This window comes from Balaenoptera borealis (assembly GCF_965194805.1).
Source record: "Balaenoptera borealis genome assembly, chromosome: 3".
NCBI classification, from domain to species: domain Eukaryota; kingdom Metazoa; phylum Chordata; class Mammalia; order Artiodactyla; family Balaenopteridae; genus Balaenoptera; species Balaenoptera borealis.
The window spans coordinates 111,340,800-111,366,135 of record NC_138866.1 but is presented as its reverse complement, the minus strand read 5'-3'; the positions used below and the strand labels follow the sequence as shown (position 1 = coordinate 111,366,135).

At 41.3% G+C, this 25,336-nt stretch overlaps 1 protein-coding gene and 1 long non-coding RNA gene across 3 annotated transcripts in view; one reads left to right on the top strand and one right to left on the bottom strand.

The window, feature by feature from the left end:
* RAB8B (RAB8B, member RAS oncogene family) overlaps nt 1-25,336 on the bottom strand; it is a 70,366-nt gene that overhangs the window by 8,055 nt on the left and 36,975 nt on the right. The window contains exons 2-6 of the mRNA XM_082383528.1: nt 13,170-13,230; nt 9,897-9,957; nt 5,060-5,137; nt 3,998-4,087; nt 2,705-2,770 (exon numbers count right to left, since the gene is read on the bottom strand). Of these exons, the coding sequence (XP_082239654.1) occupies nt 2,705-2,770; nt 3,998-4,087; nt 5,060-5,137; nt 9,897-9,957; nt 13,170-13,230 (356 nt within the window). The remainder of the gene's footprint in view (nt 1-2,704; nt 2,771-3,997; nt 4,088-5,059; nt 5,138-9,896; nt 9,958-13,169; nt 13,231-25,336) is intronic.
* The window catches only part of LOC309624851, a 205,651-nt gene that overhangs the window by 154,482 nt on the left and 25,833 nt on the right, over nt 1-25,336 (top strand). The window lies entirely within an intron of this gene.

Here is a 25,336-nt window from a genome sequence, read left to right as displayed (position 1 = left end):
CAGTTCCTACAGCTCAGCTAAATTCCCCACCGTGGAAATCAGTGAAATAGAAGCAGGACAAATCTCAGTGGCATTTTATGCCTAGTGCCTCTTGACCCAAACCCAAGCCAAACGTTTTTAAAACCTATCATCCCTGGGACTTCCCTGGTGGTCCAGTGGTTAAGAATCCGCCTTCCAGAGACTTCCCTGATGGCGCAGTGGTTAAGAATCTGCCTGCCAATGCAGGGGACACGGGTTTGAGGCCTGGTTCCCAGTCTGGGAAGATCCCACATGCCGCGGAGCAACTAAGCCCGTGTGCCACAACTACTGAGCCTGAGCTCTAGAGCCCACAAGCCACAACTACTGAAGCCCGAGCACCTAGAGCCCATGCTCTGCAACGAGAAGCCACCGCAGTGAGAAGCCCGCGCACCGCAACGAAGAGTAACCCCCACTCACAGCAACTAGAGAAAGCCCACGCTCAGCAACGAGGACCCAATGCAGCCAAAAATAAATAAATTTTTAAAAAAAAAAAAAAAGAATCCACCTTCCAATGCAGAGGACAGGGGTTCGATCCCTGGTCGGGGAACTAAGATCCCATATGCCGCAGGGCAACTAAGCCCATGTGCCACAACTAGAGAGCCCAAGTGCCACAACTACAGAGCCCATGAACCGCAACTATTGAGCCCGTGCACTCTAGAGCCCGTGTGCCACAACTAGAGAGAAGCCCAACTGCCGCACTGAAGAGCCTGCCCGCTGCAACGAAAGATCCCCTGTGCTGCAACTAAGACCCAACGCAGCCAAAAATAAATAAATAAATTAATAATTTTAAAAAAAACTATCATCCCTACTTTGTTTCTACATGACTCTTAAGGCTTCCTCAGTTGTCTCCATGCTAAACCACTGGTATGTCAGTCTGTTTCCAATCACTCCTAATGCCCAAAAATGTTCAGCAAAAGGATTATTATTAAACCAGTCAAAAAGAAGCAATATGATAACTACTATTACCACTCATTGTCAGTGTCTCACTGTCACACTGGTCACCTGTGAGTCAAAGTTTCTAAGTAAGCCCATCTCAGTTTTTGAGGCTAAGTTAAAGCTCTGGGAAAACTGCTAACTTCTGCAGAATACCTGGCCAGAATAAGCAGCTCGGGCAATTCCCAGGTCTATATTTCCATAGCTCAATGCTCTCTTCTCTCTTTTTTTTTTGGCCACACCAAGCGGCTTGCGGGATTTTAGTTCCCTGACCAGGGAATTCCCAACTCAATACTCTCTCTAAGTCACAGGTATGATCAGGGCACAGGACTAACAGAGACCGAAGCCTGCTCCACTAAGCCAGGGCACAGAGCTCACTCCGTGGCAGCAATCCTACGTGGGCCATCTCAGTGAGCAAGCTTTTCTCCTGTCTCCACCATTAAACCTGACTGAAGAGGCTCCCCTCTTTCTGATGAAAGGAAATCCTTTTGTAGCAAGCAGAAGGAAGCATTTTTCTGCGTATCTATGCTTGAGTAAATAAATCAGTAGAGGCTTCCTGTTTCCTAACACCCATTAGCCAACCTGAAGAAATGACTGTTAGTTATTTAAAAGAAAGAAAAAATTCTGATCAGCGTCCACTAGTCGAGTCACTTAAGTCTCAATTTTTAGCCATATGTCATGGTGAAGAGTGAACAGCTTGAGAAATTAAATGTTTATGAAACCATCAGTTTTATTGTTAAATAAATTACATGTATTAACACATAGTACATGTATTATTTTTATGATCAGTTTTAAAAATGTTTTTAAAAAAGAAAATATTATCAACAACTCTGCGCTCGGCAAAGAAAATCTATTCTTAGAAGACCTTAGATAATTTGGTCTTAACAGTTAACTTACTGAAAACTTATTAAAACTACTCTCTGATAAACACACTTTCTTATTTCTACTTAATGCCATAGTGTTAAAATGTATCATGCTTAATCGACTTCAAACATGGACACTAAGGGAATTTGTTCAATAAGCTAACAGTTTAATTCTCTCTTGAGAGAGTGCAGGCATGCAAGTAATTAAGACTGTGCTACACGCTACTGTAGGATGACACGGACGATGATAAATGAGCAGAGGACACTGTGCTTGGTCGGCCAGAGCAGGATTTCCAGCTTCCCAAACAAAGGGCAAAACCGAACTTAACCTGAACTTCCATCTTCTGTTCAGTGACCCTTTTTTGGTTTTTTTTGGCTGTGTTGGGTCTTCGTTGCTGTACGCGGGCTTTCTCTAGTTGCAGGGAGCGGGGGTTACTCTTTGCAGGCTTCTCATTGCAGTGGCTTCTCCTGTTGAGGAGCATGGGCTCTAGGCGTGCGGGCTTCAGTAATTGTGGCCCGCGGGCTCAGTAGCTGAGGCCCAAGGGCTCAGTAGCTACTCCACAGCACGTGGGATCTTCCCAGACCAGGGCTCGAACCCATGTTCCCTGCACTGGCAGGCAGATTCTTAACCACTGTGCCACCAGGGAAGCCCTGTTCAGTGACTCTTAATTGAGCAATCTAATATATCCCACGTGGAGGACGGGTGTTAGAAATCCAACAACCAGGATCCACATAAAAGTCAGAAGCATAAACATTTACAGAATGGAAGTGGAGTTCCCACAAGGCATTCACTAAGTCAGAAAATATCAAGGCTTGGAGAGTTGCTTGAACACAGGCACCTAAGACACTAATGCTACTACATAACAAGTCACCAAACAATTCCTTCTCACCTCTTCTACATTCGTACTGGATTTTGCGCTTGTCTCCAAGAATTTAATCCCATAGTCAATTGCTAACTGAAAGACAAGAGAAACATTTAAATTCAGTGCAAGTTTCTTGAACATATAGAGCATTTATATTTTTTTAGGTTTTTCAGAGTCCTAAAGGGAGAGTACCTAGTTCAGAACTCCTGTGGTTCTCAAATTTCTTTGCTTTCTTCTACTGTATCATGTTTGAAATTTAGATATCTAACTTCATCACCACAAGTAAGTAAAATGGCACCACTTCCACTCAAAACATAACTTAAGTACTTCCCTTTTTTTTTTTTATTATACCTGTAGTTCTCTAATAAAATCACTAGCAAACCTATGAGACATTCACCCCTATCGTTAATTTGGGATACATTTACCCCTTTTATCTGCTCCCAAAGTACAAACCTCCAACAGTTACTATTGTAACTTTTCATTATTTTTTAATAAATTGGTGCATAAAAGAACAAATGCTTAAAATACTAAGTACTCACTGCTTGGGTTTCTATTGATTGTGGCAAATTGTGAACTCTTCTACATTTCCATCTACTTCCAAATAGTTCCCAGTTCATGTGCAACACCAAGATTAAGTGAATGTTTTTAGGGGAAAAAAGTTCGCAGTCAGATTGAAAAACAAAATGCATTTTGCGCGTATCACTAAAAAAAAGTCTAAAGCAAAATTCCAAGACTTAAAAAATTGAAGCCTCTAAAGTCAATTTGGAAAATGTCATAGAAATGAATACGTACATGTAATAAACTCTTGTTTTGCAGGACATAAAATAGAGAAATGCCTATAAATGATATCCGTAGCTTAATGAAGAGTCTAAAACTCCATAATGACCTAAATCTAATGTGTAGTAAAATATTCCTGAAAAAAAAAATGAATTGAATAATGATTACTGTTGAAACTTCACCTATCCTGCTACTTTTTTTTCAAAGAGAATGAACTGGTTTAACTTCAAAACTGGGTATTTACACACAGATACGGAAGAAAAAGCCTGAACTCTAAGCTGCAGGAATCTGAAAAAGGACCAATTTGTATCTCCCAGAAAACAGCAAATTCTTTAGGAATGAGTCATGACTACACAGTATATGGAGTTGGAGCTCGAATACTAATTCATACCATTCAAGTATGGATTACAACCCTTTTGTTGTTTTTTTAACAGATTAAAATATAGATGTTTTTAAAACTTAAATCAATAATTAAATAATAGTAAGAAAATGAATGCTTAATGTGAGTAGATTCCAATCGTTATGCATTCAGTTCAAATTTACCTTCTCCCCTCTTTCTTTTGACACTTGTCTTTTGTCATTCATATCACATTTGTTGCCCAGGATCATTCTTTCAACATCTGAAGAGGCATGCTGCAGGGAGAAAACAGTATGTTAGACTAACAACCTGAGAAAAACACAGTTACTCAACAGGCAAATCTTAACCTGTCAGAAACAGATCCAGAAATTTAATTATAAGACAAATAATCTTTCACTCAACACAAGGCCTGATTCACAGAAAAATTTTAAAGGTGAGAGGAGGGGAAAGCTACAGCATAAGAGTCCATGCGAACTTTTTTCCCAAAGGCTTGCAGTCATTCTCATGTCTTTTTTGGTACATGAACAAACAAAAATAAAAGTTAAAGTTATCTAACAAAAAAACTTCCAAATGTTAGTTTGGGTCAAAGAAGGGAGAAAACCTCAGTACTAAGTGAGCCAATGCGGAAGGTATTCTGGATTCTGAACTACTTAAACAATAAATTCACGTAGGTTAATATAAATGTGTATGAAATTATTTCAGAGTCAGATTTCTTTCTGAAATGTCAAAGACATTTAAAAAAATCTTCATACCAATCAAACTGGAACTAAACCAAATTTTAAATATCTAAGATGAAGAAAATGTTAGAAGGGCAAAATGATAAACTGCCGGAATAAAGATATATTTTTGCCCGTCAAACAGCCTGGTGGGACAGACAGAACCTGAGAACCAAGGTTTTAATCCTCGCTCTCCTTTTTAAAGGCTCTATGAGCACATGCAAGTCACCTCTTTCTGGCCTCAGTCTTCTCATGTGTAAAATGGGGGCTTGGATTAAATTATTTTCAAGATCAGGGCCAAGTTTAAAATTCTGTGAAACTGCTCCTCTGTCTGCACCCCCCAAGTCCAGCAGAGAAGTCAGACTGGCGGTACCAGAGATGTCACCCTCCCTGGCACTCCTCAGAGCAGAGGGCCTGACCTGCCCGCGCCCTACTTCCTAGCAGCTCAGCTGAGTGATAGGGAGACAGAGGAGCCCTTTATAAGCACCCAGCAGGACTCTTCTCTAGTATCCATTCTCTTTCCATACATACCTCTTCAATGTTTCTTATCCAATTTTTAATATTGTCAAAGGACTTCTCATTTGTGATGTCATAGACCAGCATAATTCCCTATAAGAGGAAAAAAGACCGTTATTTAGTACTTTATACATTTAAAGTTAAAGAATATAATGTCAATGTACTCTTCTCCTCCAGAAACCTTGTGTTTGTCCTTTTTCTGTCTTTATAAAAGGAATTTATAATAAAAATTTGAAGTACAGAGAAACAGAAATAAATAAAATCTTCCATTGTCTCACCATGTAAATAAATACTCTGTTAACATTTTTTTCACTTTTAACCTTTAATGAATTAGTAATTATGGTAAAGGTGATACACCCTTTCTACCTGACCTCATATAATAAAACTGGCACCAACTGAAGCTCAAAGGATGTTTAAGTTAAAATAGAGGTAACATTGAGAGTAAGAGGTAATCGCTTCTGTTGTGCACTTCTTTATTCTAAGTAGAAATTATCTTGTTTCTGACTCTTATACTAAGATTGTAACCATATGGCTTTAGATTTATTTCTTTTTATATGAACTGATTGAAATGTTACTAAACTAAAAAAAGTTACTATTTGTCTAAGTAAATCACAGACACTTAAAATATAATGCATTTGTTACACAGTTTGATGAAAAGCATCGTCATCATATTTTAGAAGACCCCATGTCTGGTATTTTTAAACGGTTTATCTTCTAAATGTTTCAACTGACACCTGTACGTTACCTATTCCAAAATCTGTATCACAAGACCACACTTGTGTACTAACTGCTAGATCCACCCCCCGTCCATCCATTTCAACAAATATTTAGTGAGCACCTAGTATGTGCCTGATAGTATACCAAATGCTACTAGTAGTGAATAAGATAGACAAGGCCCCTTCTTCTCATGGATGGCTAGCAAAGAAAACAATGAACCAATAATTATATAATTAATTATAATTTAGACAATCGCTATGAAGAAGCATGAGGAGCTCTGAGTAAAAATGCTCACCTCATCTGGCTGAGGGGCTGGGGTGGCCCACGGAAGGTTTCCATGAGAAAATGACATTAAAGCCAAGGCCTGAGGACTGAGTAGACTTGAACTGCGCAAAGGGGTAGAGGCTGGAGTGAAGAGGGGAAGCCCTCAGTGCCTGGGACATGGCAGAAATGTGATAAATATCTTGCTCACCAGGAAGGCCCAGAACCTACTAGGTTGAGTAAAAGACTGTCAGCTTGGCAAGAGTGCCCAGATCCACCGGGAGAAGGGCACAAGATGAGGCCGAAGACATAGACAGGGGTCAGGTGTGCCTTGGAGAACACTGACAGGGCATCGGCTCCCAGATGGCCCCTGTGGTCACCGAAAACTCAACTAAGTGAAATAGGAAGTTGTCTTCGTCCCCTTCAAATCTTCTCTTCCTCCTTGTGCTCTCGTTTTGAAGAAGGGCAATACATCCCTGCCGGCCAGCCCAAGCAGACCCCTGGGAGTAATCTGCTCCACCACTAGTCAGTCACTAAGTCCTGTAGACTCAACAACCTCCACATTTCCACAGTCTGATACCCCACATGCAAGGCCTTACTCACATTCTCATCAATTAGCCTTTACATGGATGACTTAACGTCTCCCTGCTTTCATTCTTAACCTCCTCTAGTCCACTCTCCATAAGGGTACCAGAGTTATCACTTCATTGCTTAAAATCCTTTGGCATCTCGCCATTGTACTCATAATTAAAATTCCTTAAATAGCAGGCAAAATCTTTCAGGGTCTGGCTTCCAACTTTGTAAATAAATACAAAATATAAATGTAAATAAATATAAATCAAATAAAATACACATAGATAAAAGAATCCAGGAAACATAGCAAAATGTTAACAGAAGCTATCTCTTATGGTGGTGGGATTTTAGATGATTTCTTAGGATTTTCAAAGCTTTCTATACTACATGTAACCTTCTGACAACCAGAAAAATATACATTATTATTTAAATTTAAATGACAAACAACATTCTTCTCTGTCTTCCCTCCTCCTAGCCTCAAATGCAAATGTTTAACTTTGGCTACACTGTAAAGCAGATTTTACAATTACCAAGGTAATTAAAAAAAAAAAAAAATCAAAGTGGAGAACTGTACACTTAAATGTTAAATTTTATGTTACATATATTTTATCATAATTTTTAAAAGCCTCAAAATGCAATCTGAATAATTCCTGATTCAAACAGCTTAGCTACCTACAATAGTAAAATTAAGCAAAAAATTGCCAGAGCTTTACTTCCCTTTGGGCTATGTGGACAACCTTGATCTTTACTGCTGTCTGTCAAGTAGCACTCTGGGTGGTTAGCACAGGAAGTGTGAACACAGTGTAGTGGTTAAAGGCACAGATTCTGGAGTCAGAGGCATCAAGTCTGGGCTCCACCACATGCTACCTGGGAGATCCTGGAGAAGTTATCTTATCCCTCGCAGTCTGCGTTTGGGAAATGAGGACAGCACATCTTCCACACTGGATTTTTGAGGATCTACTGAGATATTATCTGTAAAGTACTTTACCTAGAATCCAGGACACAGCTTGGACTCAATAATTGGCAACAATTATTAATTTATATCTTTGGTTTCAGTAGCAGAAACCCTTTGACTATTCCCTATGTTTGTAAGCTAATTGATATTATGAATCAGCTGGAAATACAAGTTCCGGTATACCAGGTAAAAACTTTATATATCTAGTATACATATCTTTAACAACAACGGCCTCCTAAGAGTTCACAAGACAGTACTGAGAAATGGCGATAATGCAATAATACAGTCCCTTTTCCCCCCAAAGCCCGATTGTCCATCAGGGTTACTGCTATGCCTACAAATGTTGCTGAATAGTTTGAAATAGACCAAAGGATGCTGCCACGGTGTCAGACTCAGTACTGTGCTTACCAAAACGCTGCATACCTGAGCCAACCAAACTAAACCTGCCAGAACCACCACCTGTTGAAATGGGAACACAATGGCCCCACATCCCACTGGAACAGATGACATGCAGGATCCAAGACTCAAGTAGAGCAGGATTTCCTGAACACGTATCTAAGATTGTTTCTAGGTCTGAAATTGTTCACTGATTCACTCCTTCAGCAAGTACTTATTGAGCATCTACTATGTGTAAGGCACTGGCATTCATAGCAAAACAAGAGACAAAAATCCCTACCTTCAAAATGAAAAGGACAAGATATCTTAGAAGAGCAACAATTTCTAATTATTTGCAGTAATGTGAAAAAAGGCTAGGCAGTGGATAAATGAAATCTAAATTAAAGAACACATTTCAATGATCTCTTTCCTTATACCATGAACTAGAGCTACACAGCCAAGGAAGACACTTGCTCCACATTCTAAGTGTTCTTGCCCACTCTGTAGTGAAAACAAGCTTGCAAGTGGTATCAGTACATCATTCCTAGAAAATAAAAAAATTGGTCAATATAAAGGCCTGTGTTTATAAGATGCCTCTAATCAAAATTACCTATAAACTATTCTAAATCATCCCTGTTAAGATGTTCTTATTTACCCCCAAAATCCTTTCTGGAGGAAATAAACAACAAACAAACTTCTCCACACAAGGTAAGTCCCTTCCCTTTGATTCCAATCTAAGCAAAGTAGAGAGCAGCTGACAACTGCCCTTCTTAAAAGGATGACCTTTTACAATCTTCAAAGTATTATAGGGTGGAGAACACATACATATAAAATGGTTAGTGGTATAGAGTCCCAAGGTGGTAGAGCTTCAAAAAGGAATTCCCAAAAGGAATCCCCAACTTCTGTGTGGGGATGCCATTGGCACTCAAATACTGGAGGGTGAGTGGCAGTGGAGGAGGAAGGGAGAGCAGCATATTAATAGAGGGATCTGTGGATTCAGATCGCACCTTCCTGCGGCAAAGGGACAGCTAAGACCCCTACAGCTCCGTCACGTCCACACCACTCTCAGGAGCACAATGGTCTTTCATGCAATGAGCTGGGTAAGTTGGCAGCTGGCACCCCAGAGTCTACTAGGCTGGGCTTACATGATCTCAACTGTTCAACCTTCCAAGACTCTCTGAGCATACTGGGTTTCATCATCATTTAAAGCTCCAAGTTATACCTGGCTTAGACCTAAAAGCCAGAGATAAAGCCCTGTTCTGGGTCAGACGTTTTAGGCTTGGTTCAGTAGAGCTCAGCTTCTAAGTCGTCTTATTCACCACTGTACTCACAGCACCACACAGAATCTACCCTGAGCCAACAATATAATGGGTTGTATAGATGAAGCATCTTAGGACGGAAATGAGCCAAGTGATGAGGTTATGATAACAAGGATAAGGCTAGGATATAGCACAGAAGGACCTGGTAGTCAAGATTCACCAGATTCTAAGCCTCAGAGAGTCACAGATCATTTGGCTACTTCCTGGCCAGCTGGCAGAATGCTGGTGGAGGAGACTCCAGAGAGATGAGCCAATAGGAGTGGATGTTGTGGACCTGGTGAGAGATAAGGGATGATGGTGGCAGGGCTGAATGGGGAGAGGGTGCAAGAAATGAGTATTTAGTCACAGAGCTTGTGGTCTGCTAAGATTTGGCAAAGGTATTAATAAAAGGACAAAGCACAAAAATATACGATCACTCAGAATGTGTGGAGGAGTTCTAAGACATCTCCAAGCTAATTACGTGATTAATATAATGAAGACCAATGGCAGGGTACACAGCTACTAAACACAAAACGTAAAATCCCCTTTAAATGTCTTGTTTGCACATCAAAAAATCTATTTTCTCCAATGTACTAGACTCTAGCTTGAATCCTACAAACTTGACGAATGAACATTCATGTTTTACTTCCACAAAAGCCTAAAACACACTCACCATAGCTCCTCTATAGTATGCTGTTGTGATGGTTCGAAATCTTTCCTGACCCGCCGTGTCCCTAAAATGTGAAACAAAGGAGAGAGTGGTTTGCAAAGTCATCACCAGTATCGCTGAGGAGACACTCGAAGCTGTAGGAGATATAATTGTGGTCTGCTCACAAATGCAGTGGTTTCAGGGAGATGGGGAACGAGACACAAAGGGAGCCTGTTGTGCCTCTGGAAGCCTGTCGGGAGCTCACAATGACTTGGGTGAAAAACTTGGACCTTGATGACAAAAGCAGCCACAGGAAAATGCATGGTCCTGCTAGGAACTGGCAATGTTGTGTTCGCCAGTCAGATGAGGAACAGAATAGAGAATAGTTCTAACTTCTTGGACTACTAGAGGCAGTTCTAATCCTTTTTATAAATGCCCAATGATTCAGGCATTTTGCTCTCTTGACTGAAAGTCTGATTTCTGTACAAAGCAAGCAGTTGGACTGGACTTACTACCATGTAAATTCTGCTCAGCAGAGCACACTAAAATGGGTCTCCTCAAGAACTTTTTCAGCCCTAGAGCCCGTGATTAAATGAGACCGTGGAGTTCAACACACAATTGTTGACAAAGACTTCAAAATATGAACAATACCTCAAAATTACATCAACTTGCATTTATTCTTGCTTTTTTGGAGGATGACGTACCATCTAAATACATTCTGAAAAATGCCAACATTTCGAATTACATTACCAAAGCAACCCCTATAAAGGAAGTCAAATTTCCTTGATATCTGGGAAAAATAAATATTCCTAAAAGAAAAAAAAAGCATTTGTGGAAATACACTAAAAAAGAAGCATTTGTGGAAATATACTAAAAATCTAACACATACCAAACCCAAATGAGATAAAGGCCTAAGGGAAATATAGTAAATTTAAAACATTAATAAATACCTTACCATTTATGTATACCTTACATAAAATGTATACCTTACATAAAATACTTTCACATGGTGCTCAAATGATGCCCACCACAGCCCAGTGTGGTGGTATTACCATCATCCTTGTTCTACAGAAGAGGAAACAGGCTCAGGTGGGCTGTGGTCCCAGTTCTGCCGCTAAATAGCTCATACCCTTGAATGAGACTCAAGCATTCTAGGCCTTGGCTGTTTAGTGCAGGCCCTGGCCTCACACTACCATCATCTTATCCTGCCATCCTCTCACTGATCAGGATTAGATACACAGGCACTTGTTTAGGACTCAGCAAACAAATCATGAGGAAAACAGGAGCCAAACACCGTTGAGCAGACTAACCATATTTTATTTATCTATTTATTTATTTTTGGCTGCGTTGGGTCTTCGTTGCTGCGCGCGGGCTTCTCTAGATGCGGTGAGCGGGAGCTACTCTTCGCGCTCTACAACAAGAGAAGCCACCCCAACGAGAAGCCCGCGCACCGCAGCGAAAAATAAGTTTTTTAATTAATTAATTAATTAATTTTATTTTTGGCTGTGTTGGGTCTTCATTTCTGTGCGAGGGCTTTCTCTAGTTGCGGCAAGCGGGGGCCACTCTTCATCGCGGTGCGCGGGCCTCTCACTGGCGCGGCCTCTCTTGTTGCGGAGCACAGGCTCCAGACGCGCAGGCTCAGTAGTTGTGGCTCACGGGCCTAGTTGCTCTGCGGCATGTGGGATCTTCCCGGACCAGGGCTCGAACCCATGTCCCCTGAATTGGCAGGCAGATTCTCAATCACTGCGCCACCAGGGAAGCCCAGAATAACCATATTTTGATTCTAACATGCTACTTGATTTAGAACCAGCTCTGCAGCAAGGATGGAGGAGAAACCCTACCATCCTAAATGCAGGCCATGAAGATTGAATGGAGACTACTTTGCTGCCAAGAGGACTGATAAATAGTGCCATGGGGTTCTAATTAGCTGATTACCCACAGGCTCCTAGAAACATTCCTTATTGCTATGATCAGGACTGTACAGCACAGAGTCAGAGATTCTCTTTGCTTCCCCCTTAAAAAAAATTTTTTTTCTTTAAAATATTTGACTCTTATTAAATACCAATAGATGAGAAGAGTAGCTTGTGGTGACCTACACAATGTTTTCCAGTGAAGTATACGGGGAACCTCTATACAAGGCTAATACATGAAGCTGACACAAGGTTCCAGGAGATTTGGGTAGTTGTCCCAGCTCCATCACTATCCCAGACATATGCCTTCAGATGAATTTAACCACTCTAAGTCCCAGTTTCCTATCAAAGAAAGGCTGGCGGATTTCAGTATAAGGTTCTAGTTCTATCCCGGTTCTGAAATTCAAAGAAGAAAAACAGCCTATGGAAAAAGCTGATATATATGTATTACTTTATAATTTTGCCCTGCTTCCTTCTTAAGTCTATGATGCTCTAAATTTCTAAGCTTTGTTTCCTGCTGTTACTGTCACACATTAGGTCAGTAAACATCATCAAAAACCTTCCTCAAGGCTCCAAATCTACGTGGTTCCATGGAAGGCCCTACGCTGAAAGCAATTAAGGAGGTTAAAAAAAAAAAATCTAAGAGTTTGAGTTCAAGCCAAAAATATTCAACCAGGCAATCTGCAGGAACCCTGTTTATTCATTGTAGTGTGACAAAGTTTTGAGGAATTAACCAGTCGGAGTTGGCTGATCGTAAAGAGATCTTTGCCTTGCATATTGTAACATGAGAGATGACAGGCATGCCCTTTCCCTTCCTTATTCCCCAGTGCAGTGCTCCCCATTTTTTATTTAAGGAGAAGAAATATGCAAATAAATGAGAAAATATCAGAGCTGGAAGGGAACTCAGATGTCATCAGTCAGTCTGACCAATGAATTTACAAATGAGGACAAGTAGTCCCTAAGGAGGGAAGCAAATAACTCCAAGTCTTTAATTTAGAGGCTGGACTCCAGATCAGCACTTTGGGGTAGGAACTTTGGGGTTCCTACCACTTGACTACTTTGCCTTATCTGATTTCACAGCTGCAACAACTACAATGGAAAAATAACTGACACGCTTTAGAATTTAGTTTCCTCCCCTATAAAATTAGCATTTTGGAAGAATGAGCTCTCAAATTTCTCCTGGCTGTGAGACTTAGTGATATTATGCTCACCATCCCACTCCTGGTGAAGTTACCTTTGAATACCTACCCATTTCCCCTTGGTTCTGATAAAGAAGTTTTAGCTACCGAACGATACCTCTAATTTACCACAATTCACCTTTTAATTCCCACTTTCAATTCCTGATTAAGGTAGAAATGCTGTGTGCATATATTTTTTTTTTACTTACCATATCTGAAGCTTGATTTTCTTTCCATCTAGTTCTATCGTTCTGATTTTAAAATCAATTCCTGCCAGAAAAAGAAAGAAAGACATGCTAAATTTCTTCAAATATAATCCAAGTCTTATTAGGAAAAGGACAAAGATTTCTTTTGAAAAAAAGCTCTCCAACGCACTGGAAAATGTGAACACAGAGAGGGTGTGAATGGTATGTTTCCTCTGAATACAGCCTGAAGAAAGGAATGCTAATTACTCTGCAAAGAATTCTCACACATGTTAAATGAAATGTATTATATGCCTCATTATTTTGACACAAATGGAACACATCCCTCAAAGGTACATAATTTAGATAGATGGAGAACATGCCATATTTTCCACTTCCTGAAATACAGATAAACAAAGCTTCCTACCCACCCCTTGTGCCCCGTCCTTCCCTAAAGAAGGCCGTGAGGCCTCTTTTTGTTTTATTTCCACCTCCTTCCATTTGCTTCTTTAGAATCTGCAACTGGCTAAAAGAAAGAAAAAACAAAACAAAACCCACCTATCTGAAGGCAGGGATGAGAAAGCCTGCATATTTATTTTATACAGTTAGCAAGTACTTTACATACGTGTTAATAAATGTTCCCTGCATCTTTCTGGCTAGTGCTAAAATAGCTAAAAGGGCTTTTAGCCCTGGCTGCACTTTAGAATTACCTCAAGAACTTAAAAGAAAAATAAAAATACTCATGACTAGGCCTGCTCCCTTCCCCAAATTCTGAGATTCTGACTGAACTGGTCAAGGATGGGATCTGCGCACTAGTAATTTCAAAAGCTCCCCAAGTGATTCCAACCTGAAGCCAAAGCTAAGAAGCACTCAACCAGCCTGACAGGTAGCATGTGAAAGTCATTTGTGGCTCCAGCACTCAACAGTTCAACCCCTCCCTCACCTATTTCCCCCCACTATGGTAGCTCAAAACTTACTCAGCAATTTCAGCTACAAAGAACCACAAAGTCCCTGACAAATATAAGCGTCCTCTACCATTTAACAGGAACAGGCTGCTGCTCTTTGTGAAGGGACCAGTTAGTGAATACAGCTCAGTTGCAATTTGCTAAATCCTCATCATCTGGCTACTCAGCTTTGTTTCAGATGTTTCTACTCCTTCACATTCTCTACAGAACCCCTTAAAGTGGTTTCTAAGACATTTCAAGAAAACGTCTATTATGCATCCTCTAAAGTGACTGAAACATTAACTGCAGCTATTTCGAGGGAGAAAAGCCTTCAACGGCTACATTATTACAGTATTTCTACATATTAACATTGACAACGCCCAAAAAGGCTGCTTGCCGGCTCCAGCTTCATATATGGCAAAGGCATAAACCAAGTGGATTTGCCCCTTCTTCTCTGCGTGGCACTTTTCCCCCAGGGAACCTTTTCACGTATGCTTGTGAATCTTGAAATACGCAACAATCACACCCAAGCTAATCCAGCAGAACAGCTTCTTATTCTTTCCCTTCACTAATAACCATGTAATGTTAACAAATACAATCTCATACCCAATACCCCCAGGTTATCTGGCTCACATTTCCTCCTCTAAGGTACCTCAGTATTGCAGGGTCTGCAGTCACTGAAGCAAAACTGAGCAACACAGCACAAATATTATTGTCAGCATCACACAGAATTCACTGTGGCCATCATTCATTTAAGATTTAACACACAATGATTTTTATTGTGATTTATCTTTTTATATATCTCCAAATCCAGTGTAACAAAGACCCTCTAGGGATTCTCTCTAGCCTTTATCTCTTTTTGGTCTTCACATCAAGAACAATGCCCAACACGTGGTAAGCAAGAAATAAATGTTTCGTGATGTTAACATTTTTTAAAAATTCACAATTTTCCAAATTCACAGAAACAGAAAATAGAATGGTGGTTATGAAGAGCTGAAGGGAGGGGGCGGGGAAGGAGAGCTGTTGTTTAATGGGCATAAAGTTTCAGATTTGCAAGATGAAAAAGTTCTGGAGATCTATTTCACAACAATGTGAATATACTTAATATTACTGCACTGATCACTGAAAAAACGGTTAAGATGGTAAACTTTATTTTATGTGTGTGTATGGGGTTTTTTTAGCACAGTAAAAAAGAAGAAAAATTCATGACTTTCAAAATACTTACTGTATCTCCAGAAAATAACTTTCTTAACTGGAAGACTAAAGTCATCCAACATTCCATCTTTTAATAGTTCATTCACATTTTAAGTAAAAGATGATGTCTATCAAAACGCCTGCCAAATGAATACTTTTCCTTATTCTATTTTATTAAGATGTAACTCCGGTTCTTTCAAGGTTGTTTTTACCTGTAGTCAGGAGTCATGGGCAACTTTTCCACCTTCATTCAACAAAGCCATTTTGAGGCGCCCTTAAGTCTCAGTTACTCTCCATTCATGTGAGACATTGAGGAAACTTTCTACTGACCCAGCCTTTTGTTTTTTGTATTTGTTAGAAGGATTACCTTTCTGTTATTGGAGGAGGTTCTACCATTCTCTGTGATACTTAACCGTCTGTTCACTATTCAGAGGTTTTCAACATTTTATAAGAGCTGTGAACTGGTATTTAGCTTTGGTTGATGCTGCTATCCGAAGCCAGCTGACAGACAAATGCTGTAGAGCACAGTCAAATTAGCACAACTTGAATTTCACTAAAAATGGGAAATATCACTTATGTTATTATTGAAAAGCCCTGGCCCTGGAAGTCAAAAGACCTAGATTGCAGGTTGGGTTCTGTCATTAACAACTTTTAGGAGGTTGCCTATCTGTTCTGAACCTCCACATTCCCATCCATAGAAAAGGTTGAGAGAATCTCATTAGATAAATTAAATAATGTGCTTGATTGTGCTGTGGGAACTCTGAAATTCCGCACAGATGTAAGATATTACACATTCAGATGTTGTTATCCGGCAGATCTCGTCACCTCATGCATGGATTATGGTAATAGCCTCCCAGGGCGCTGTGCCAACATCTCTTGCTGGTCTAATTCCCCTGCACGCAACTGTGAGAACAGCTTTCAACAATCCCTGTGGTAATGTCACCTCCCTATTCAAGAAGCCATGGATCCAACCTCCTCGGCCTGGCAATCCAGCCTTCCCCACAGGTGCACCGCTCTCCCGACGCCGCCACCCTCCCAGCCTCTCTCCAACTTCGGCCTCTGTTTCTCTCACTGGGCCCCGCACCTCCTCCCCTCTGCCCGTGCATGGCTACCTCAATCGGCAGCCTTCTCTGAGGGTGCCGCCCTACCCCATGGTCCTCTCCACTCAGGCCTGTCCATCCCTACCTCCAGGCCTGGCTTTTGCACAGCAATTCAATACTGTGTTACTGGGTTTATTAACATACTGTCCTGAATTGCTCTCACATCAAGCAAGGGTTCCATCCTCTCTTTGCCAGTTAGGTTGCACACAGAAACATGTATGCAGTAGATCCTAAATGAAAGGTTAAATACCCCTGTGTAATTAAGTAAAGGTTAAATTCTACTAAGTGTGGAGAGAGCTAAGAAAACCTTGGAAGTTCAAAGTTTTGTCAGCATACTCTAGTGAGAATAGTAGGGATGCTGAGAAATCTTATGACACTAAGAAAATGAAGATCTCTACATTACAATTAGTTTTGACAATAATATCAGTAGAATATATAGTGCATTAATACTTACTATAAAGGAAAGACAACTTTCTGAGGCTACTCCAGGATTAAAAGAATAACCAGTCATAAGAATGATAATATAGGACTTCCCTGGCCGTGCAGTGGTTAAGAATCCTCCTGCCAATGCAGGGGACACGGGTTCGAGCCCTGGTCCGGGAGGATCCCACGTGCCACGGAGCAACTAAGCCCGTGCGCCACAACTACTGAGCCTGTGCTCTAGAGCCCGCGAGCCACAACTACTGAGCCCACGTGCCACAACTACTGAAGCCCGCGCACCTACAGCCCGTGCTCCACAAGAGAAGCCACAGCGATGAGAAGCCCGTGCACCACAATGAAGAGTAGCCCCCAGTCGCGGCAACTAGAGAAAGCCCGCGCGTAGCAACGAAGACCCAACACAGCCATAAATAAATAAATAAATATTTATTTATTTTAAAAAAAAAGAATGATAATATAATTATATCAATTAGGATGCTTTCTGCTGCAAATAACAGAAACTCCAAATCAAACTAGCTTAAGGTAATTTGTTGACTCATATGACAAGCCCAGTGGTGAGCTGGGGTTCAGAGACGGCTCAGTCCAGGAGTTCTGGCTCATTTCTCTGCACCTCCTTTGGCTCTGCCGTCATGGGAGTATCAATTTCATCCTCTGACTGATAGCAGCTCCTGACTACAACAGCAATACTGAGAAGAAAAGAGATCATCTTCCTGTGCCTCTCTCTTAAAAGTGAGGAAATGTTTCCCCAAAGCCTCCAGCAACCTTTCCTTCATGTCTCATTTCTGGATTTATAACCAAGGGAATGTCATGTTCTGGGGGCCAAGACTGAGCTCCTGAACTAATCACTGCCCCGGGCAGTTACCAAGATTGGATGAATCTAAACCCATCCCTAAATTCAGATTAATCAAGGCCCCTCCCTGGAGCTGGGTCACTCCCCCGATCCTGGTAAAAATAGGAGAGAGGGGAAAGCTGTTGGATCAATCATAATATCTGTTAGAATAATACAAGTTTATTTAATAAAATTTTATATTCATAGCTACATGAAACAGAGAGATGCTAACAGCTATCACTACTACTCTGGCATGAATGTTATTAAATTTCACGATAATTACGGTACTTCTCTGAAGGTAATTTCTCCTCATGTTCAGCCATGAACAAGAAAGAAAACATGAAGGAAAAAAAGGACAACGAGCAACCCAAGTAGCTGCCACAACATCTCTGGGTTAAACCATGATCTTCACTGTTAGGAGAGTTCCCAAGCCCACAGCTCCAAAGACCTGGCTTGTGCTCTAGCCCCAGATGATTAGAGACTGCAAAGGAGGAGGCAGTCATCGGCAGCAGCAAGAACCAAAGCTCATCCTAGCAGTAAGGGACCAATTTTTTTTTTTCCTCCCCTTAAAAGGACTATACAATCTCAAAAAACATAGCTCCCGAAGAGGATTACATTTAGGGTCACAAAAAGCCCCGTGTATTTCTTTTTTCTTAATAAATTTATTTATTTATCTTTGGCTGCGTTGGGTCTTCATTGCTACGCACGGGCTTTCTCTAGTTGCGGCGAGCGGGGGCTACTCTTCGTTGCGGTGCAAGGGCTTCTCATTGTGGTGGCTTCTCTTGTTGCAGAGCAGGGCTCTAGGTACATGGGCTTCAGTAGTTGTGGCATGTGGGCTCAGTAGTTGTGGCTCGCGGGCTCTAGAGCGCAGGCTCAGTAGTTGTGGCGCACGGGCTTAGTTGTTCTGCGGCATGTGGGATCTTCCCGGACCAGGGCTCGAACCTGTGTCCCCTGCGTTGGCAGGCGGATTCTTAACCACTGCGCCACCAGGGAAGTCCAAAGCCCCCTGTATTTCAATAGTCTTTTAGAAAGCATCATTTTTTGGCAGCACATAATAATTCATGTTCAAAATGACAACCCTGAGTCATCCCACCTCATGAGCAATCCATGAGCCACCAGGCTGCATGCAGCCTACCTGGCTGGCAGCACAGCCAACATCTATGCTCAAGAGAAGACTCCATCATTGCTTCCATGTTGCTTGAATATGCCCTGACATTAATTTTTTGATGGCTTTAAAGAAGCGCCAGTTTCTCAATATTTATCTAGTCAATAAAACAGGAAATCTAAGTTGTAAGAAAACATTTGCAAGGGACACAAAACCATTTTTCATTCTGAATTTAAATATATACATACACGCACACACACAACACACACACACACACACACACACACACACACTAATAGATTTTTATTTTTTCTGAATTGATTCTCATGCTAAACGGTTGCTCATCACTGATACATATTATGCAGCATAAGGAGGCACCGAGGGAAAGATGAAAGGAACCACAGAATTCTAGTGACCATTTAGTCCAGTCCTCCCCCTGTGCTGAAGAAAACTGAGGCTCAGGGAGACGCAGCAACTTACCCAGATTCACAAAGGCCAATTCAAAACGGGGTTAACGTCAAATTTTGGCATTTAAAGATCAGGCCTTCCTGAAGAGATGCATACAAGAATGTCCACATCTCCCTGAGGAGGCCTCCTCTTTACGGGTCGTAGCAAAGCACTAGCAACAACAGGAATGCCCTGGTATACAAGGCCAAGGATACCTTGGTATATAAGGAAATACTAGAGAGCAGTGAACAAGAGTCACGTGTATCAACGTGAATGAAGCTCAAAGCAACGTCCAGGGAAAAGAGCAACTGCAGACATGCACACAGAGTCAAACCATTTCTGTAAAATTTCAATACCAAAAACAACAGTATGGATCATTTATACATCCATCCACGTGTAATTAAAATATAAAAAAATACGCAAGAATGGTTATCAACAAAATCCGGATAGCTGTTACCTCTGGAGAGAAACGGAAGAGGAGGGATTAGACAGGGGTTCACAGGGACTTCAACTCTACTTGTTATTTATTATTTCTAAAAGTGAGGGGTGGTACATGAACGTGGGAGTGTTTTCTATTAGGTATACTTTTGTATGCCTAAATCTGTTCATCATTTTTTAAAAGCAATGGCTAATTACTGGAAAAATGACATAGGGAGGCACACATTTATTCATGGCAGGAGAAAAATCAAACCAAATTTGAGAGATGAAAGGCACCCGAGAAGATTCAGGCCAGGGAAAAACAGGCACCACCCCCTCCCCAACTTGTTCAATACCAAGAGGGCCTTGGTGCTCAGTTCAACAGACTGAGCCCTTGGTGACCAGTTACGGGGTGACAGAAAGACGGGATCAAGCTCAGAAAGTGAGGGGGCAGATGAGTGGCTTGGGGCTGCAAGGAGTGCTGGCCACTCAGATTTCCAGTAAGGGTATCAAGGACATTTCCTTCCCCAACTGGAGGAAAAGGAGCTTCCATGTGGGCCAAGGACAAGGGAGGAATACACATGTGGTCACCGTTGGGAATGGTACCGTGGGAGAGGAACAAAGGAGCTCTGATTTTCCATCTCTAATGCGACAGGGAAGAGGCTTCGGCTGCGGGGAGCAGGGGTCTGCCCTACACCTCTGAAGAGAAGGTGGAGTATACTTGAGGCTTCTGCATTGTTCAGGGCGACCCACAGGAACGAGACCTGGCAGAGGCTGGCAGTGAGGCTCTAGCGAGGGATATGAACCAAGCACATGCCCAAAGCACTGCTTATCAATCACAGTTCTCAGAAACCAGTGGTGGACCTGGAGGGAGGGCTTGACCAGCAAAAGAAAGGGACAGAAACTTTGAACTTGGCCCAAGTCCACAGTTAACAGACCTTAGAGGGAAAAGGAGTTTGGAATGAGCAGTCTTGGGCCTCCTTTCATTCCGCAAGTTAGATACGATTTAACATGGAGAGCGAACAGATGGACAAAATTCTTTTACACCAAAGTCACATTAGTCAGCCAACAGATATAATAACAAAACCTTTTCTGTTTCAAGAGAACAGGGAGGTTGCCCAGGTTTATGAATGGGTAAAAGGATACCATTGCTGAAGTGTGGGAAAAGAGTACGAAGAAGGACTTTTCCTGGCCTTCAGAACTAACTCTGGGGGGCCAGGGAGTTGTCTCGACCTTCAGCCTAAGCTGTGACTTGATTTATTTTTGCTCTGTGGGTGCTGGAGGTTAGAACACACACACACACAGCTCTCTATCTTGGGTCACATGGTCACTTTTCCTTGCCTGGCCCAGGAAAATCAGGGGTGGAGAAACAGTAGGGACCTTCCTTCAACTGAAGTTTTAGACATGTGGTTCCCACTGATGTTCTTCTAAAAGTCCAATTTGGCTGAAGTCAAGAGAGCCATAAAAAAAAAAAAAATCACGATTTCTGGGATATTGAGCCTTTCAATGAATGATAGCAATGTAAGATTCCAAAGCTGGGTTTACCCCAGTGCTGCACAAGGAGGGGAAAAAACACGGGTCATCTATCCCCTTTGACCCACTTTAAGAAGTATAAGTTTAACACTGCACTTTTACAATTAAAAAGAAAAAAATGTACTTTGTTTCAAAAGTACATTTGGGAACAAAAAACATCTGTGATTTTAGGCTATCTGAATATGAGTTTTATGGTTTCTCTATTTACATTTCAGAGATACTCCAGGAATAGAAAAAAAGTTTCTCAAATATTGAAATCCACTTTAAAGAAATGGTACATTCACTTCCTTACTCAAGACTTTTATTATTTAATTTTTTTTTTTTTATAGCTACTTTATTTATTTATTTATTATTTTTATTTTTGGCTGTGTTGGGTCTTCGGTTCGTGCGAGGGCTTTCTCTAGTTGCGGCAAGCGGGGGCCACTCTTCATCGCGGTGCGGGGACCGCTCTTCATCGCGGTGTGCGGGCCTTTCACTATCGCGGCCCCTCCCGTTGCGGGGCACAGGCTCCAGACGCGCAGGCTCAGTAGTTGTGGCTCACGGGCCCAGTTGCTCCGTGGCATGTGGGATCTTCCCAGACCAGGGCTCGAACCCGTGTCCCCTGCATTAACAGGCAGATTCTCAACCACTGCGCCACCAGGGAAGCCCAAGACTTTTATTATTAATAATGAAGATACAGTATAGATGGATCCTGTCAGTTTTGAAACTTTGACAACCATATTTTGCTTGTTTTTTCTGTGGACTTTTAAACATGGAGAATAATAAAATTATAGAGTAGCTGACTTCAGGATAATTAGCTAAAAGCTCTAATTAGAAAAACAGATTAATGAAATAGGATAAAATATGAGTCATAGATTGAAGCTTTAAACTTTCTTTTTTCCAAAATAAAGAAGGGACTTGGAAAAAATGTGTAAAAGTAGAAATAAAGTTAAGAATGTTACTTAGATTGAAAGAGAGGCATTCAAGGCATTGTTCTTTTTTAAAAACACACTCTATAAGTTCATAAAAGCACATTTCCACCAAGTGCCAACTTTACTGCATATATTTAGAACTATTTTTTATTTTATTCACTTATATTCAAATTTACTATCTGTTTTCTTATTTGAGAACTAGAAAATCTAAAGTTCAAAAGGAGGGGACTTCCCTGGTGGCGCAGTGGTTGAGAATCTGCCTGCCAATGCAGGAAACACGGGTTCGAGCCCTGGTCTGGGAAGATCCCACATGCCGCGGAGCAACTAGGCCCGTGAGCCACAACTACTGAGCCGGCGCGTCTGGAGCCTGTGCTCCGCAACAAGAGAGGCTGCGATAGTGAGAGGCCCACGCACCGCAACGAAGAGTGGCCCCCGCTTGCCACAACTAGAGAAAGCCCTCGCACAGAAACGAAGACCCAACACAGACAAAAATAAATAAATAAATAAACATTAAAAATGCTAAAGATAAAACATTATAAAGTTCAAAAGGAAAAACACATTAAAAGTAAATTTAAAAAAAAAAAAAAGTAAGTTTAGAAGACGTTTTGACAACAGTGTGAAATGAGCACTGGCAGCCAAATATGTTAATTTTGTTAAATCCAATATTAGAAAAGGGGGATTTTTTATTTTTAAAGGTGGACTAACAAGTGGTCTGCAAATATTATTTGCCCTTAAAGGAAAGGACACCTGATATACTAAAAAGAAGACAGACTAGAAGTTTTCAGATTTCTTTGGTTCTTCTCTTCTGTGAATAGGAAGTGGTAAATGAAACCCCATTTATGGAGTAAATCAACAGTGACACATCACCACTTCCTGCTGAAAAAGCTGCACATCTTTACACTGTTTTGGAATTTCCTACTTGTTACTGAATTAAATTCAATTCTTGGCATTCTTCATTAGACAGCTGAACCCATAAAATCTAATCATGACAACAAAAGATAACAAATTCATAAACTAATTCTAGAAATTATGAAGGATTTACTAATTTTTCTTTGAGCCATAAACATATGCCTGACAGATACAAAAACAGTGCATTTAAGAACAGCTTCTGAGGGACTTCCTTGGTGGTCCAGTGGTAAAGAATCCATCCACCTTCCAATGCAGGGGACGTGGGTTCAATCCCTGGTCAGGGAACTAAGATCCCACATGCCGCGGGGCAACAAAGCCCGCTCACCACAACTACTGAGCTCGCGCACCTCAACGAGTTGCAACTACAGAGCCCACGCGCTCTGGACACCGCGCGCCACAACTAGAGAGAGAAAACCTGCACATCACAACTAGAGAGAAAGCCCGTGCGCCACAACTTGAGAGAAGCCTGCGCGCCTCAACGAAAGATCCTGCATGCCTCAACGAAGACCCTGCGTGCCACAACTAAGACCCGACGCAGCCAAAAAAATAAATAAATAAAATAAATATTTTTAAAAATTCTTAAAACAGGGCTTCCCTGGTGGCGCAGTGTTTGAGAGTCTGCCTGCCAATGCAGGGGACACGGGTTCGAGCCCTGGTCTGGGAAGATCCCACATGCCGTGGAGCAACTGGGCCCGTGAGCCACAACTACTGAGCCTGCGCGTCTGGAGTCTGTGCTCCGCAACAAGAGGGGTCGCGATAATGAGAGGCCCGCGCACCGCGATGAGGAGTGGCCCCCACTTGCCGCAACTAGGGAAAGCCCTCGCGCAGAAACGAAGACCCAACACAGCCATAAATAAATAAATAAATAAATAAATTTTTTAAAAAAATTCTTAAAACAAAAAAAAAGAATAGCTTTAGGGACTTCCCTGGTGACGCAGTGGTTGAGAATCCGCCTGCCAACGCAGGGGACACGGGTTCAAGCCCTGGTCTGGGAAGATCCCACATGCGGCGAAGCAACTAAGCCCATGCACCACAACTACTGAGCCTGTGCTCTAGAGCCAGCGAGCCACAACTACTGAAGCCCGCACGCCTAGAACCCGTGCTCCACAACAAGAGAAGCCACTGCAATGAGAAGCCCGCACACTGCAACAAAGAGTAGCCCCCGCTCACCGCAACTAGAGAAAGCCCGCATTGCAGCAATGAAGACCCAATGCAGTCAAAAATAAATAAATAAATTTATTAAAAAAAGAAAAAAGAATAGCTTTAAGGAATCTCTATATTGGAGAGTCTCAAAGGGCTTTATAGATTAAAATATAAAGATTTAATTAACCCTTAAAATGTCTTTGGGCAATGAAAGGGCAAAATAACGAATCACTATAATACCATCACTTTCATACCAGTGTAAAGAAAAACAAAACAAAACAAAACAAATCACTATAATACCAAATGATAACTACTAAAATATAACTGAATTACAAATGAAAGGGTTTTAATGCTAGAGCTGCCAAAACGTCAAGAGAGAAAAACAGAACTGGCAAATAAGGTGTAATAACACAGCTACAACAACTCAGATAAAGTATGCAGAAACACCTAGGAAGGATTGAGAATTTTAAATCTGATTAAGGAGCCAGCAGCGATTACCCAGCATTCAACTCACAATTTGAGAATGGCCAAAGAATGCACAAGTCTCTTTTGCAAATCTTGCACTTTCAAAAGGAAATGTGTTTTAAGTGTTACTCAAGCTGGAAGTAGCAATGTGCTTGAAGTTGTCAAAATGTGGATTTTAAAGGCTTTCAATGAACAGATGTTTTCCCTTCAATAAAATCTCTTTTCATAAAAAGCCTAATTTATGAACTAGACTTCCTTGAAGAGTAAAAGTTCAGAATGCCTCTGAGATTGCCATCTCTTTTCCCGTTATTAATTCATGACCACTCCAAGAACCAAACTGCTCCCCAGTGAAACCAGCTGCATCTCCTCTGCTCTATCCACTGTTTCTGAAAAACTGTACCTTTGTAACAGGCAAAGCCCTCCAGTACAAGTCCTAAACCTGGAATTTCTTTGTTTGTACTTTGACAACTCAGGGTCAGGTCTGTTTCATTTAAGGGTGAAGGGAATACTGTGGTTATTCAAAAGATGAAGATAAAAAAGCAAATCCCAGATTTCACATATTATTGCCATGGGAAAACCATACTGCCAAATCACTGGAATTACCACTGGAAAAAATTACAACTACATTCCAATGATGTTGCACCAAAAATGCAGCAAAACTGATCCTTTAAATCTTTCCAAGTACTGACTATGTATCATATTTTCCATTCGTTTGGAGGTAAATGAAAGCTAAAAAGAAAAAAATAACTAAGCAACAAT